The following is a 15,449-nucleotide window of genomic DNA, read 5'->3' as shown; positions in this document are numbered from 1 at the left end:
ATATTTTTTATTTTAAGAATCTTCTAGCAGTAAATGTTGTATTTTATAGAAGAATTTTAATCACTGTGTCATTAAGCTGTAGTAACTTAGCACTAATCCATTTTGGCTGCAGGTGTTAGAGATTCACAGAAAAACAGGTGAGTGGTGTGAGGGAGGTCTGAGAGCCAGTGATTCTAACTTAACTTCCAGTTTCATTTGTTAAATAGTTGACTTATTTTGCAGTTAACTTCTGTGAAATGACTTCTTTTTTTTGGCCTGTGCCATACTGTATGTGGGATCTTAGTTCCCCAACCAGGGACTGAACCTGTGTCCACTGTGGTAGAAGCTTGAGGTCTTAACCAATGGACTGCCAGGGACATCCTGAAATGACTTCTGAGACAAATAGAGAAGCCAGTGATGTTTGTTAATACAAGCTCTTTCTTTAGAAAATGACATTTAGATCTTAAGTATCACATAGAATATTGCAAAAGATAGGAATTTTGCCCATGACCAGTGTTGGTTAAAACTAGAATAATGCTGTAATAGGTGGCCAGGAGATCCCCTTTTTATGAGAGTAGTTTGTGGTTGTCTGAGAGAGCCCGTGTGGTGTAATTCATAGATGTAAATAGGCCTGGTGCTGCAGTGAGGATGGCACTTCCCTCCTGGTACTGAGTTGGTGGCCCAGCAGTTTCCTTTTCTTTTTGGGCCACACTGGTGCTTCTGCCACACAGATAATGTTGGTGTGTGTACTGTAGAACTTTCCAAGAGGCAAAGGAGTATCTTTTCTACTTTGTGACAGATGGGTCTCACTGACTTCACTTCAGAAATGGTGCTTTAAAGATGACTAACTGAAATGTAAATCTGTGCACTAAAACCACAAAATCATTTGTGCTTAAGCCTGTGTGGCAAAGTAGCAAAAATTTTAAAAGATTCTGTTGTAATTTTTTGTGTGGTTTTTACCTGATTAATAAGATAAAATTAATAAGTATGTGAAGTTCTGTAGAAATCATGTATAGATGGAAATAACACCCGGGCCTAATGAAATAGCCAGTCACTGCTCTATGAAAGCAAAATTCCATGTCAGACTGTCCTCTAATATGTCACTTTTCCAAATGTGCTGTGGGACTTGGACCCAGTGTCCCTGTGGTTCCTGAGACCCTTCCAAGGAGTTCGTGTGGCTGAAACAATTTTCATAAGAATATGAAGATGTTCACCTCTTTCCTCTCCCTCTGTCGTGAATGGCCGTGGGGGTGGGGGTAGTTTTCAGAGGCCACATCAAACAGATTGAACACAGAAACAGGCATCAGAATCAAGGTGCCTTCCATTAAGCCAGAAGCTAGATTTGCAGAGAAATGTAAATCACTGCTCTTACTGTCACTGATTTTGGGGGAAAATACTGCTTTTTTCCATAAAAATGTTATTTATGTTAACATGTATTTTTAGTTTCAAATTACCACAAATATAGTAGTTTTAACAGAGCATGCATTTATCGTCTCACAGTTCCAGAGGTCAGAAGTCTGGAACGAGCTGTTTGGGGCACACGTCAGGGTGCTGGCAGGGCCGTTCCTCCTGTAGGCTCTAGGAAATATTTGCGTCCTTGCCGTTCCAGCTTCTGGAGTCGCCTCCATTCTTGGCTTGTGGCCCCTTCCTCTGTCTAAAGCACATCTCTGCTTGTTTCTAAATTTGATCCCGTTGCTTCCGTTTTATAAGGACTCTTGTGGTTACATTGGATATTCAGATAATCCAGGATAATCTCCCATCTCGACCCTTAACTGACCACATCTGCCAAGCGCCTTTTGCCCTGTAAGGTCACGTGCAGAGGATTAAGATGTGGACGTCCACCACAGCATGTCATGGGTTTGTGATGACTGTAGTAAGCGAATTCACACATGTTAAAGGTGTGTCTCTGTGTGGTACTTAGATTGGAAGGAGCTGTAGCCTACATGAGCCAAAGCAGGCATCTTACCTCTCCATGGAGAGGTGCATCCCCGTTGCTCAGAAGTCAGGATGATGAGAGAGGACGCACTTCTACAAAAGGCCTCACCCTACCCCCATCTTCATTTCCTTGTCTTCTCACTTCTCACCTCGAGAGGGGTCCTTTTTTAAGTTTCTTTTTGAGATATCCCAGCGTTTCTTCTTGTAAGTGTTTACCATCTGCCCATTAATCTGTTTGTTTTGGCTTCTTTCATCATTGTTAACATAAATATACATTATTCTGCAACTAGTAGGTATTTTTCCCCCTGTGATTTTAACTTGGTAATATATGTAATATATCCTAGGGATCTTTTTATGCCTTTTGTTATAGTTCTAATGTAACCTAACAAGCCTCCTTTTGCTGGGCTTTAGGATTTTCCTAATCTTTTTCTTATATATATATATATTTTTTATATGACCATTTTTTAAGTCTTTATTGAATTTGTTACAATATCATTTCTGTTTTATGTTTCGGTTTTTTGGCTGTGAGGCATGTGGGGTCTTAGCTCCCTGACCAGGGATCCAAACACCTCCTATATTGGAAGGTGGAGTCTTAACCACTGGACTGCCAGGGAAGTCTCCCTAAGGTTTTAAGTATAGAAATTGTGCTTAGTTTCCTGGGGCTACACAAATTTCGTGGCTTGAAACAGTGCAGATTTATCCTCTTCATTTCCGAAGGCCAGAAGTTCACCCTGGTTCCACTGGGATGAACCGTGGTGTCAGCAGGATCGCACGCGCTCCTGGGAGGCTCCCTGGAGAACCTGCTTCTCCATACCTGCCTCTCCAGCTCCCGAGCTGCGTCCCCGTCTCCTCCCTCTCCGCCCCCTCCTTCTTCCAGGCCAGCAGCAAGGCATCTTGCTTCACTGGGTCACGTGGCCTTCTTCTGTAGCCACATCTTCCTCTGTTCCCCCTTACTAGTACACTTGAGATGATGTTGGGGGTCCACCTGGAGGATCCAGGATCATCCGTCTCCCCATCTCAGGATCCTTGGTTTAGGTCACATCTGCAGTTTCTTTTGCCATATAAGGTAACCATCAGAGGTCACAGAGGTTAGGACCTGGACATTTTGGGGGGACAGTATTCATGCTGCCACCCTTGTTAAGAATCCATCTGGACAAATCTTTCTAATGAGTACATTACATTTTGAAGCAAGTGTTGAATAACTTAGATAATCAGAGGCAAAAAAATAATGACTAAGAAGGCTTGGTCTTACCAGCTGTCCATACCTCCCCACATGAGAATGTTATTTCTGGCCTGTCCTACAAAATGAGTTCCCTTCTTAACTGCACAGAGAACTGGTATTCATAGTAGATGCTTCTATAATAGTTGCCACTGTCTGTGGTAATTCTGGGTTGTGATTGTAAAACTTCTTATAGCCAACTAGGTTTTCCTGGAGATTGATACTGCCTTATTTCCCTTTATTTAAAAATTTTTAATTTTTAATTTTTTACTTTTTAAAATATTTTATCATATATATATATAGGAATGTAGATAATTAACAATGTTGTGATTGTTTTAGGTGGACAACAAAGGGACTCAGCCATATGTACACATATATCCATTTCCCTTTATTTTTTTAAGTTGAGTGGGGAAAGGTTATTATTTCTTTATGTGGTACTTATTCACTTGTTTCCCTCTTTTATGCTTCCCTCTTCAGGTGATGAAAAGCAAATCTGAATTTGCCACAGTGGTGATGACTTTTTCTCTCTCCTAGGTCGAGGAGATCAGAAACAGTATAGCGAAAATAGCTCAGTATGTCGAAGAAGTGAAGAAAAACCACAGCATCATTCTTTCTGCACCGAACCCAGAAGGAAGTAAGTTGTTGGTTTTAAAAAGAAGCGTGTCTGTCTGTCTGTCTCTGTCTGTCTTGCTGCCCATAACACAAGCCTCAGCCCGGGAGCATGTGCGCTTGCGCTGGGAGCCTGTAAGAAGTGCTGGAGGCTGGCGGCCCCCCCTCCCCATGCTCATGTCTGTTCTGGATGAGCCAGCGCTTCAGTGTGGTTTTTGTTACAGCTTCCATGGGATCTGGTGTTCGGCCCAGGTGAGGACAACTGATGCACGACCGCCGTGAGAATGCACGGACGTGACTTTGCAGAACTTTGGGGCCACGTCAGTGGCTGATGGGGTCTTAGAGCCGTGCTATGTTCACAGTTAAGCAGTAGTGATAGAATTTTGTGTTTAGATGAAAGTTAACGAGAGGTTGATCTGGAAAACAGTAGAGCAGGATGGAGCAGTTTTAAAGATGAAGAACAGACCAGGAGGTGGTTTCACGTCTTCAGCAAAGGCTCTGGTGTGGAGTGTGCTGTTCTCAGTGTCCGTGGAGGGCAGCGTGTGAACAGGTGATTTAAAATGAACTGAACATCAGAGTGTTGGCAGTTTAAAGGGAGTATTTCCTTGAGCTGCAGTGATAAATTTTGAAGACTTTAAAGGTAAGATGGAGCTGGATAAGCCAGAAGACTGCTAATTGGAATCCATATGTCATTTGGGGGAGTAGTTGATACCTTTACCATATTGAGTCTTTTAATCCTTGGAAATGGTTCATCCCTCTGCTTACATCTTCTCTACTTGCTCCCAGTGATGTATGTAGGGCTCTGTGTAGAGGTCTCTACACACCTTTCATGGCAGTCGATGCTTTTGATGTTAATGTGAATAGTATCTGCTGTAAATTTTGTTTTCTACTTGTTTCCATATATAGAAATACAGTAGGTTTTGTATGTTGAGCTTTTATCTCACTCTCTGGCTCAATTAATTATTTTTAATAATTTCTCTGTGGATTCCTTTGGATTTGCTCTGTAGCCAGTCATGTTACCTGTGAATAATGACAGTTGTCCCTCAGTTCTTAGGCTTTTTATTTTCAGTTGACTTCTTTTACTGACCTTCTATATAGCATTGAATGGAAGTGGTGATGCGAACATGTTATTTTCAGTCTCAGAGGAAAGTTGAAAGCAACTTTGTTAGAAGGTTATTTGATGTGGCCTCACTTTTAAAAAATAACTTGATTTTAAATTGAAAAAGAACTCCTTTACTCATTTTGAAGATTTTGTGTGTCTTGTAAAATAATGCTTTGTATGTCTGTAGATGCCCTGTCTTATGATTTAGAAAAATGTTTCCCGGAAGCATGACTCTCACTAGCTACTGTATTAAACGGGAGTTCTGTGCCAGATACATTTGGGACCACTTTCACACCACATCCCCACTTGGATGATTTCAGTGTACTTAGAGCAATAAAGGCCCTGAGAAGTCCTGTGATGAAGAAACCTGCTTAACTTTGCTTAGTGAAGTGTTTCACAAACGCATTTGCCCACGGGACTTTTTATGTAACACCTATTAACATCTTGCTTAATTCTTGGTGAAGTTGAATTTGAATACATGCTTGTGTATTTTTTCTTTTGAGAAATTTATCTCCAAAAAGCTTTGCTCCCCAGTAATAGCAGGTACTGCTATTTAGAGCTCTAGTGCTTCACAGTCGTCCCTTCGGGCTCTGAAGAAAACTATTGCTTTTAGTTTCACAACAGAGTGTGAACCGGAGTGTAGGAAGTAGTGTCTCACTGCTTACTTAGTTGATCTGTGTAAGAAGGATGCAGTGACTCCTGCCTCGTGCTGCTGGGCGCTAGGGAGTGCTGCGGAGGGCAGCAGGCTGCTGTCCCCCTGCGTTTTGTCCATGCCGGGGGCAGGGGAGGGTGCAGATGGAGCTCCAGCTCCTCATTGCCTTCCCTGCCCAGGCTCCTGGTGCACACGCAGAAGGGTTCCAGAGCACGTGGCCCCAGGTGGTGCTGCCCCGCCCTGGCCCGTTAGCTCCGGTTTCGGATGCAGGGTGGCCTGGGCGGCCAGGCCATTTCATTAACCTCCGTAACAAGATCCCAGAGGAAGATTTGCTGCAAAGCTGACAGAGGGCCCCTTTAGTTGCACTTGTCTTTACTGACCTTACACTTACGCGTTTTTTTTTGAAAGAAGGTCATTGAAAATGAGTAAGTTTCAGGCTCTCCGAAATATGGATCCAGCTGGCAGAACTCTGAAATAAATGTACATGATTCACCTTTTTGGTTCCTACTGGCGATAGGATTATGACTGACATCACATCAGAGAGGGGTGGGGATTTTACTCATCAGTGACAGGGCTTGTGGCTCCTTTAATCAGGGGTCATAGTCCCTCTCCTCAGCCCATGTTTTAGGTGTGGACCTCCTAAAAAGTCACACCTGTTGCTCCTTATCTTTCCTTTTTTTCCATCCCACTGTCGTTCTCCTGGGTTGGCCTCTCTCTCTCTGAGCAGTTGCATCCTAATTGCATCCCATCTCTCATTCCTTCTCCTCCCCTCTTCTGCTGGAGTGATGCGCTTAGTATGCATTTCAGGCTCTTGAGAACTACATGGCCATCACTGATTACCTGCCTCAGTGTAGAAGGCCTCTGCTCAGGTGAGCTGTGGGTTCAAGCCCCAGTTCCACCATGAATTCACTGTTGACCTTGGACAAATCACTGGTCATCCTGTAGAAATACTGACTGCTGATGTCCTCATTATGTTTCATTGTCATCTTGTTTCCATCCCATCCTGCCTTCTGTTTCAGAGTGAGAGGTATGTGTCTCCCTTTTAAGGGTAAACTATGGTATGTGACCTTGAACCCTCCTCTGGGTTTTCTTTTTCTGCTTCTTGTCAGCCGGAAGGCTGTCCATCCCGCCCCCATCCCCCTTACAACCACGCCTTCCCCACAGCCCTGCCTGACCCTCTAGCGGCTGTATCTTCCTTGAAAGAGGGGTCTCTCACCCTCGTCCCCCATCCTGCTGCGGGCCCCGCCCTGGCCCTTGTGCTCCCTCATCAGCGTCTGACGCTGTTGACCAGCTCCCCTCCCCCACCCCAGCCTCTTCATCTTTTAAAGTTAACCTGCTTTGTGTTACCAAAGCCAGTACTTGCTTGTTGTGCTCATTTTGGAAGAAAGCAGAAAGGAAGAGAAAAAAACACTCATAATTTTGTCCATTGGTATATATATATTAATGTTTTGGTATATATTTTTCTAGCAAAAACACGTATTAAAAACAAATAATGTTTTAAAAGTATAGAATTTGGATCACACAGTGCTGGTTGTCTTACAGCATGTGCTTTTTTTTTTTTTCAATTATTTTTATTAGTTGGAGGCTAATTACTTCGCAACATTGCAGTGGATTTTGTCATACATTGACATGAGTCAGCCATAGAGTTACATGTATTCCCCATCACAGCATGCGCTTTTTGCTGATGAATGTACAGTTACATCAGTAACCTCAGCTATGCAGATGACACCACCCTTATGGCAGAAAGTGAAGAGGAACTAAAGAGCCTCTTGATGAAAGTGAAAGAGGAGAGTGAAAAAGTTGGCTTAAAGCTCAACATTCAGAAAACTAAGATCATGGCATCTGGTCCTATCACTTCATGGCAAATAGATGGGGAAACAGTGGAAACAGTGTCAGACTTTATTTTTTCGGGCTCCAAAATCGCTGCAGATGGTGATTGCAGCCATGAAATGAAAATACGCTTACTCCTTAGAAGGAAAGTTATGACCAACCTAGATAGCATATTAAAAAGCAGAGACATCACTTTGCCAACAAAGGTCCGTCTAGTCAAGGCTATGGTTTTTCCAGTGGTCATGTATGGATGTGAGAGTTGGACTGTGAAGAAAGCTGAGCGCCGAAGAACTGATACTTTTGAACTGTGGTGTTGGAGAAGACTCTTGAGAGTCCCTTGGACTGCAAGGAGATCCAACCAGTCCATCCTAAAAGAAATTAACCCTGAATATTCATTGGAGGGACTGATGCTGAAGCCGAAGCTCCAATACTTTGGCCACCTGATGCAAAGAGCTGACTCATTGGAAAAGACCCTAATGCTGGGAGGGATTGGGGGCAGGAGGAGAAAGGGACAACAGAGGATGAGATGGCTGGATGGCATCACCGACTTGATGGACATGAGTTTGAGTGAACTCTGGGAGTTGGTGATAGACAGGGAGGCCTGGCGTGCTGTGGTTCATGGGGTCGCAAAGAGTCGGACACGACTGAGCGACTGAACTGAACTGTACAGTTACAGGCCCACCCACCTTTTTTCTTTTTTTGGCCATACCACATGCAGGATTCCGGCTCCTTGACTGGGATTTGAACCTGCGCCCCTTACATTGGGAGTGCGCAGTATTGATCACTGGACCACCAGGCAAGTCCCTACAGGACCCTTTTCTTAATGGCTGCCTAGCAGTAGCATTTTCAGTTTTTGTGTTTGTGTGGGAGCAGTGTTTTGGGACCAAACACCTTGGGTGAGACGGCAGCCCTTTACTCTTGACAGGTGCCTCCCTTGCAGCGTGTGATGGTCAGTGCAGGGATCTCGCGTCGCTATGCTATCACGGTGGTCTGTGACCTTAGACCTGCTGCTGTATTGAGCAGCAGGGACCGCTGATCACTGGACAGGTGGAGCTCGTTTATGCTTTGAGATGACTTTGTGCGGGTGCTCTCCTTGGGTGTGTCTGAGAGCTGAGGATGTTGCTGATTGAGAGGTTGGGCAGTTAGTGCGGTCTTGAGTGCCCTGACCTGTGAGCCGGCTCTCCTGTCCCCGCTGCTGCTCCAAAATGGGGCCACAGGCTCACCAAGCATTCATTAGGGTTTCATGGTTACACCCGACTCGGCCTGGGCATCCTGACCCACCTGTGTGTCTCTGAGTACTTGGTAGCTTGTCTCCCAGGCCAGCAGTCCTGGAAACATTGTGTTGTGTCAAGGGACTCATCCCATGAAACGTTCTTTTCATTAGTCCGACTCTTGAGACCCATATAGTCCATAGAATTCTCTAAGCAAGAATACTGGAGTGGGTAGCCTTTCCCTTCTCCAGGGGATCTTCCCAACCTAGGGATCGAACCCAGGTCTCCTGCATTGCAGGCGGATTCTTTATCAGCTGAGCCACAAGGGAAGCCCATTTTTAGTTTGAAACTTTTCAAATCTGTGGGCAAGTTGCAGTTTTGGTGCAGTGAAAACTCATATTTCCTTCACCTAGCTTCACCAGTTGTTACCATTTCACCACATTTGCTTTATCTCTGTGTGTGTATTTGTGTACATGTGAGTGCATATACATACTCACATTGCACATGTGTATACACATACATGTTATTTTTGCTGACTCATTTTAGAGTGAGTTGCACACCTTGTGACCATCTACCCCTAAATACTCCAGCATTTATCTCCTAAGAAGAATATTTTCTTATAAACAGACAGTATAGTTACCTAATTCAGAGTATTTAATGTGAATAAAATGCTATCTAAGCCACAGTCCACATTCTCAGTCAAGAATTGTCGAGTTGATATCCTTTAGCTGTTTTGCCCTCTTTCCAGGGTCCGTTCTAGACACCAAGGAAGGTAAAGCCCCTGGACACAAATGCCTTTAGAATTGTCCTGTCTCAGTGGTGCATTGAACCTTTTCCCACATGAAGGGTCCCTTTCTTCTCCATTGATGCTCTGTGCCTTCCTGACCACTTGCCAGATATCAGCCAACAGAGCTTGACCAGTTTCTCTGACTAGTGTATGCATGATGTATATTTGCCCATCATTTTATTTTTGTCTTTCTGTATCCTTTTATTTTAGATGTTTCTCTCATCTTTTATTTATCAAATGTAGTTGGGTTTTGTCTTCTTGGCCCCTTTGATCATTTTTTTTGTCTGTCATTAACTCTTGTAGTCTACTTGTTTACTGGAATTATTGATATATTAGGGCTAACATTCATGATCTTGTTGCTTTATATTTTTCTTGCTTGTTCTGTTACTTTTTCTCTCTCTTCATGCTGTCTTTTGGATTGGTTTTTAAGAATTTTACCCTGCCTCGTTAGCTCATTTCTATATTCTGCTTGCTGTTGTTTTATTAGTTGTCCTATAGATTGTGGTATACATTCTTGACTTGTTGGAATCTAATATAAATTTATGTTTTTACTACTTCCAAGTAATAGGAAGACCTTAAGGACCTTTAACACTGTCTCTTCTTATTGCTATTATCATCATTATATATATGTATTGTACTAGATAAAAATAATACATATTTTTATTTTATACAATTAATACGGATTTGGAGCTACCCACATATTTACCTGTACCAATGCTACTCATTATTCTGTATCTTTAAACTTTCATCTGAGATTTTTTCTTCTTTCTAAAAACTACTATTCTTTCTTCTACTAGGGTTATGCCATTGTCTGAAATTGTCCTTACTTGATTTCATTCTTCAAGGATATTTTCAGTGAGCATAGATGTCCAGTTTGCAAGTTGTTTTCTTTCACCACTTTGAAGATTTTGAAAGTAAATTTTCAATGTCTTTTTTTTTTTTTTTTTAAGTCAGCTATCTAATTAGAGCTTATAGGAGATTTTATTTTTAGCCTTCGGATTTATCAATGCTGTGTTCATGTTTCCAGATATGGTTTTTTTTGTATTTATACTGTATTTATATGGCTTCTTGGATCTGTTGGTTGACATTTTCTGGCAGCTTTGGAAAAATATTGGCTATTTTCTCTTCATAAGTCATCTTTCCTCCCTTTTCTGTCATTTCTTATTTTGAGACTTGAATTATATGAGTTTCAGACCTTTTCACTGTATCTTTTATGCCGCTTGCCCTCTGTTCTCATCATTTTGTCTTGTGTTTTATTTTGAAATCTTTCTGATTTGTCTCCTGACCTCTCTTTAGTGATTACATTTCAGGTCAGGGAATCTCTCTTAACCCATGGAGTTATTTCTGGTTAAAGTATTTTTCAGTCCTAGAATTTCGCTGGGCTCCTTTTTCTCCTGTCCTGTTTCCTGACAAAATCCTCAATCTTTTTTTTACCTCTTTGAACATGCTTATTTTAAGGTCTGTGTCTAATAACTCTGTTAAGACAACTCTGTTGTTTTCCTGGGGTTTATTTTCTCGTCTTGCTGGTTTTTTTTCGGTTGAGCACTGGGCTTTGTATGTGAAGGCTCGGAGCCACAGTGTGAGTCCTAGGATAGTTTTTTCTTTTTTAAGAGATGATTTTTGAACATTTCTGATGGACAGCTGGGGGTGCTAGCATTCTGGACCTGGCTCCCCTTTCTCCCGGGGTGTGACCTTGTGTCAGCTCAGGGTTTACACAGCTGCTCAAAGCCTTGGCTGTCTCAGTGTCAAGCCACTCCATTCGCTGGGCTCGCATCTCTGGGTTTCCTTCTCTTGAATCTTCTTTTTCTGCTTTTGTAGGTTTATGATGCCTTTAAGCAGATTTTTAAAAAATGTTTTGTCCAAATCTTCTGATTGTTCTCAGCAGGAGAACTGATCGGAATGACCTAGTCCACTGGATAAGGACGTTTCTCATCTTTACCTTCTTTTCTGTGAATTGAAATCCTGCCTTTATCAAGTATAACCTCATGGCCTGCTTCTGTAGCTTGAAGGGCTAAGTACAGTAATGCCTCTTTTATTTCTCTAATTAATGCTTGAGCCCCTGTGTGCCTGTGTTAGCAGGAAGGTCCAGTGATTCCGTCCTGAATGGCCCCCCAACCCAGGGGCTTTCTTTTCTAGAGAGGTGAGCCATGCTTTGGAATGCTTGCTCCCCTGACTGTGTGTCCTCAGCAGGGCAGACCCTGCACAGACCCTCCTGCTCCCTCACTCTTCCTCTTGGACACCTTCCTCGACTTTCCTTCCCCACATGCAGTGGTGGGGCCTCTGGGATTGTTCCCCCAGTGCAGGAATCCACACTCCAGCCTGGAGCCAGCTTTGATTAGGATAGCAGGAAAGAAAGCAAACATATGGCAGACTCCCTGCTCCCCACAAGAATATGGTTAAATTTCTGCTTTCTTTCTTCAGGTCTAGGTGTTGGCAATGGATTCAGGGCACTGTTTCATCAATTGATTGGCATAAACCAGCTGTCCTCAAACTTAGGTGTGCACCAGCATCAGCTGGCGGGCTTAAGTCACATTCCTGTGCCCATCCAGTGCCGGTTCCGATGGGTAGGTCAGGGGCGGGGCCCAGGAACTTGCCTTTCTACCAAACACCCACCTGATACCAAAGCTGCTGGTCCAGGACTCACCCTCTGAGAACCACTGGTGTGATCAGAAGTTTCTCTAAAGAAAAACCCAACAAACTTGAATATTTACCAAGAATATTGTTCCGTTTACATTTGTTGGACATTATTGATGTTGGATATTGTAACTCACATGTCTTTTTTATTTCTGATTAATAGAAATAAAGGAAGAGCTTGAAGATCTGAACAAAGAAATCAAGAAAACTGCTAATAAAATTCGGACTAAGTTGAAGTGTGAGTTAAAGCTTTAATTACGTATAATCATTGATGGTGGGAATGTGGGTATTATTATTTTCTTCTTTATAACTTTTTATTCTTTTACATTTTCAAAAGTTAAGATTGTGACCACTGTAAAATAAATCATTTGTATGAACTTGGAATAGTGAGCCTTGCTTAAGTTCCTCATTATTCTAGAATTCTTAAGCTACCAGCTCTAAGGATCACACATGAGGAGCTAGAGCTAAGGCCTATTAATACTTAAATTTTGGAGTGAGGCACTCATTCATGCTCCACAGGAGTGAGCACTTGCTTATAAACTGTTTACCTCTTATATTGTTATGACATTTGGGGCTAAACTGTAGATACTTGAGAAGGTAGGTAGCCTCCAGCATGAATTGCCAGGTTCTTCTTGAATGGCCTTGTAGCTGGTGAGGTCCTGGGAGCCTTTCCTCCAGTTCAGCTCAGCTGATAGTGCCCACGGCCTCCCTGCAGGACTTAAACAGAGGTGGTGGTTCTTGATGTGGCAGAAAGACACAGTGTGTTTAATTTTTTGCAAAATAACATTCAAATCAAGAACATATCTGATGATCAAAGGGAACCTTTATTATGGAAAATTTCAGACATACATGGGGGGGAGGAGTTGCCACCACAAACCCGGGGTCCACACTTATCAGCCCTGCAGGTCTCAGTGGCCCCCACCCCACCCAGCTGGTTTCACAGTCAATGGCAGATATCTAGGGCTTCATCAGCATATAGTTTTCAGTGTGTGTTTCTAAAACAAGGATCACCTCCCCCAATACAGCTACAATGCTCTTGTATATATATATCTAAGTCACCTTAGTTGTTATTATTTATTATAAACTGTCTAGTCAGAACTCACACTTTCCCAGTGATCTTTTAGTTTTTCTTCAACAGTTTATTTAAATTGGCTTTCTTGTTTGGACCATACACTATGATTGGTTGTTATGTCACTTAGGCTTTTTTTTCAGGTCAGGTGGTTCTTCCATCTTTCCCCACTCCCAGCACGTTTCCCTCTTGGTTGGAGAAACCAGGACATTAGTTCATCAGAAGTTGGCCTGTTGCAGAGTTTCACTGATTTCACCCCTTTAATGTCGCTCAACAGCTTTCACTATACTCTGTATTCCCTGTGGATGGACAGTTAAGTTCTCCAAACTGGATCAAATTCAGGTTATCCACTTTGAAATGTGAAGCTGTAACATCTGGTTTTATTTTGTGATATTATCAACAACTGATGCTTACCAAAACCCACACATTTATAAGGAGTTGGAAAGATAAAATACGTTTGAGTTTAGGCTTGAAAACCTTTCATTTTTGTTAAGATTAAAAAGTAACTCCTTCCTCTTTGCTTCTAGCTATTGAACAGAGTTTTGATCAGGATGAGGGTGGAAACCGAACTTCTGTGGAGCTTCGTATCCGAAGAACCCAGGTTTGATGATCAGCCTTTTCTAGTGTGAAGCAATATTGAAGACTAAGAAGTCTTTTTACTTCCTTCTTTAAAATTCAGAATAATTACATCCTTACTGTCACATTAATGCTCACAGCATTTCTGCATAAAGACAGTATTTATAGATTCCCTTTCTAGATGATGAAGGAAAAAAGTCTCTTCAGCCCATCAGCAGAAATCTCTTCTGAAGAGCAGAGAATTATCTGAGTCATTTTAGTGTTCATGATGCAGTCCTCATCTTTTAGAGTCTGATGGTACAGCAAAGTGGAATTTAGCCCACTTAACTCTACTTGACAAATGATGATTATGGATTCAGACTCTGGGGACACCTTGCTTGAGTGCCAGCCTGACCCCAGTCAGCCTCTGACCACTCGCTAATTGACTTCTCGTAATGATGGTTTTCACCCCTTCTGTAGAATGAGGGACATTAATAGTACAGGAGGGTTACTGAAAATCAAATAAGACAACGCAAAGTTCCTATGCATGTAAAGTTCTTAGCATAGATTCTGTTCTACAGTATACAGTAAGCTGTATTCTTATTTCCCGTTTGAAGGAGTAAGCACATTAGTTTGAATTTATAGAATGTAATGTTTTTATATGTAAGTGAAAAGCTTTCTCTTTTAGTAGAAGAAATGACCATTATATATTGGTCTATTTTTTTTCTATGTTAAAGCATTCAGTGCTATCTCGAAAGTTTGTGGAAGTCATGACAGAATATAACGAAGCACAGACTCTATTTCGGGAGCGAAGCAAAGGCCGCATACAGCGTCAGCTGGAAATAAGTGAGTCAGTGAGTGTGTTATTTTTGTTAAAAACGTGTTTTTTTTTTTCCTTAAGGTCTGACATGAAAGTATGTACCATCAAAAAAGTAATTTCATCCCTGTTTTTATCAGTACTGTAAAACGTAAAGTCCTTTCGTAGCTTCCTATTCATTGAATCAGCCAACCTGTTACTTACTTACATCCTTCAGCAGATTCTGAGTGAGTGGACTTTAAATTACTTTCTGGTGACTGTTACCTGTAAAGTGTTGATTGGATCTGGAAAGCTTCCAGCTGTCACGTCCTCATGTAATTTTTGTGTCCGCACCCCTTCCTGCCCCATCTTGGGACAGTCTGCATGGTTCTCATGATTCTGCATGTCTGGTGAGCAGACACTTCCTGCCCTTTTGCGCCAGGCTTTCTTCCTAGGATGTTTGTCTGTGCAGCCTTGGAGGATGGAACTCAGGTTTTCCTCTGGGCAGAAGGCTGTTTGCTTGCCGAGCAAAGGTCAGGCAGGCTTGCTTCCTCCCCGCTGTGAAAGATCAGGGTCCCTCAGCTGCAGCACAAGCCTCGGGTGGGTGCAGTGTCCACCAGGACTGCTCTGCGTCTCCTGTGGGCCTGGAGAGAAGGGAGCAGCCGTGAACTGGAACCTCGTTCAGTGACATTTTGACTTTGTTGACGTGTAATTGACATACCATGTGAACAGTACTCAAAGTGTACAGTCTAGTGGTCTTTAGTATGTAAATTAGCACAGTCGCTTTCAGACCATTTTAATCCCTCCAAAAGGAAACTCAGCACCCAATGTCAGGCACTTCCCGTTTCTCTCCCCAGAGCCCCAGGCACCCACTAGTTTACTCTTCTGTCTATGAATTTGCCTATTTGGGCATCCATATGAATGGAGTCATACAATATATGGTTTCTTGTGACTGGCCTCTTTCACTTGGCACAGGGTTTTCAAGGTTCAGCCTTACTACAGCAAACATCAGTATTTCATCTCTTTTTATTGTTGGATCACGTTCCCTTGTGTGGATGGGCCATATTAACA

General features: G+C 42.5%; 1 protein-coding gene across 3 annotated transcripts in view; it reads left to right on the top strand.

Annotated features, from left to right (window-relative positions):
• Positions 1 to 15,449, top strand: part of STX2 (syntaxin 2) — a 40,674-nt gene that overhangs the window by 13,394 nt on the left and 11,831 nt on the right. For all 3 annotated transcript variants that reach the window (XM_043902120.1, XM_043902121.1, XM_043902122.1), the window contains exons 3-6: positions 3,668 to 3,767; positions 12,122 to 12,196; positions 13,555 to 13,628; positions 14,320 to 14,428. In XM_043902120.1, the coding sequence (XP_043758055.1) occupies positions 3,668 to 3,767; positions 12,122 to 12,196; positions 13,555 to 13,628; positions 14,320 to 14,428 (358 nt within the window). The remainder of the gene's footprint in view (positions 1 to 3,667; positions 3,768 to 12,121; positions 12,197 to 13,554; positions 13,629 to 14,319; positions 14,429 to 15,449) is intronic.

Source organism: Cervus elaphus, chromosome 5 (genome assembly GCF_910594005.1).
Source record: "Cervus elaphus chromosome 5, mCerEla1.1, whole genome shotgun sequence".
NCBI lineage: Eukaryota > Metazoa > Chordata > Mammalia > Artiodactyla > Cervidae > Cervus > Cervus elaphus.
This window is presented reverse-complemented; position numbering and strand designations above follow the sequence as displayed.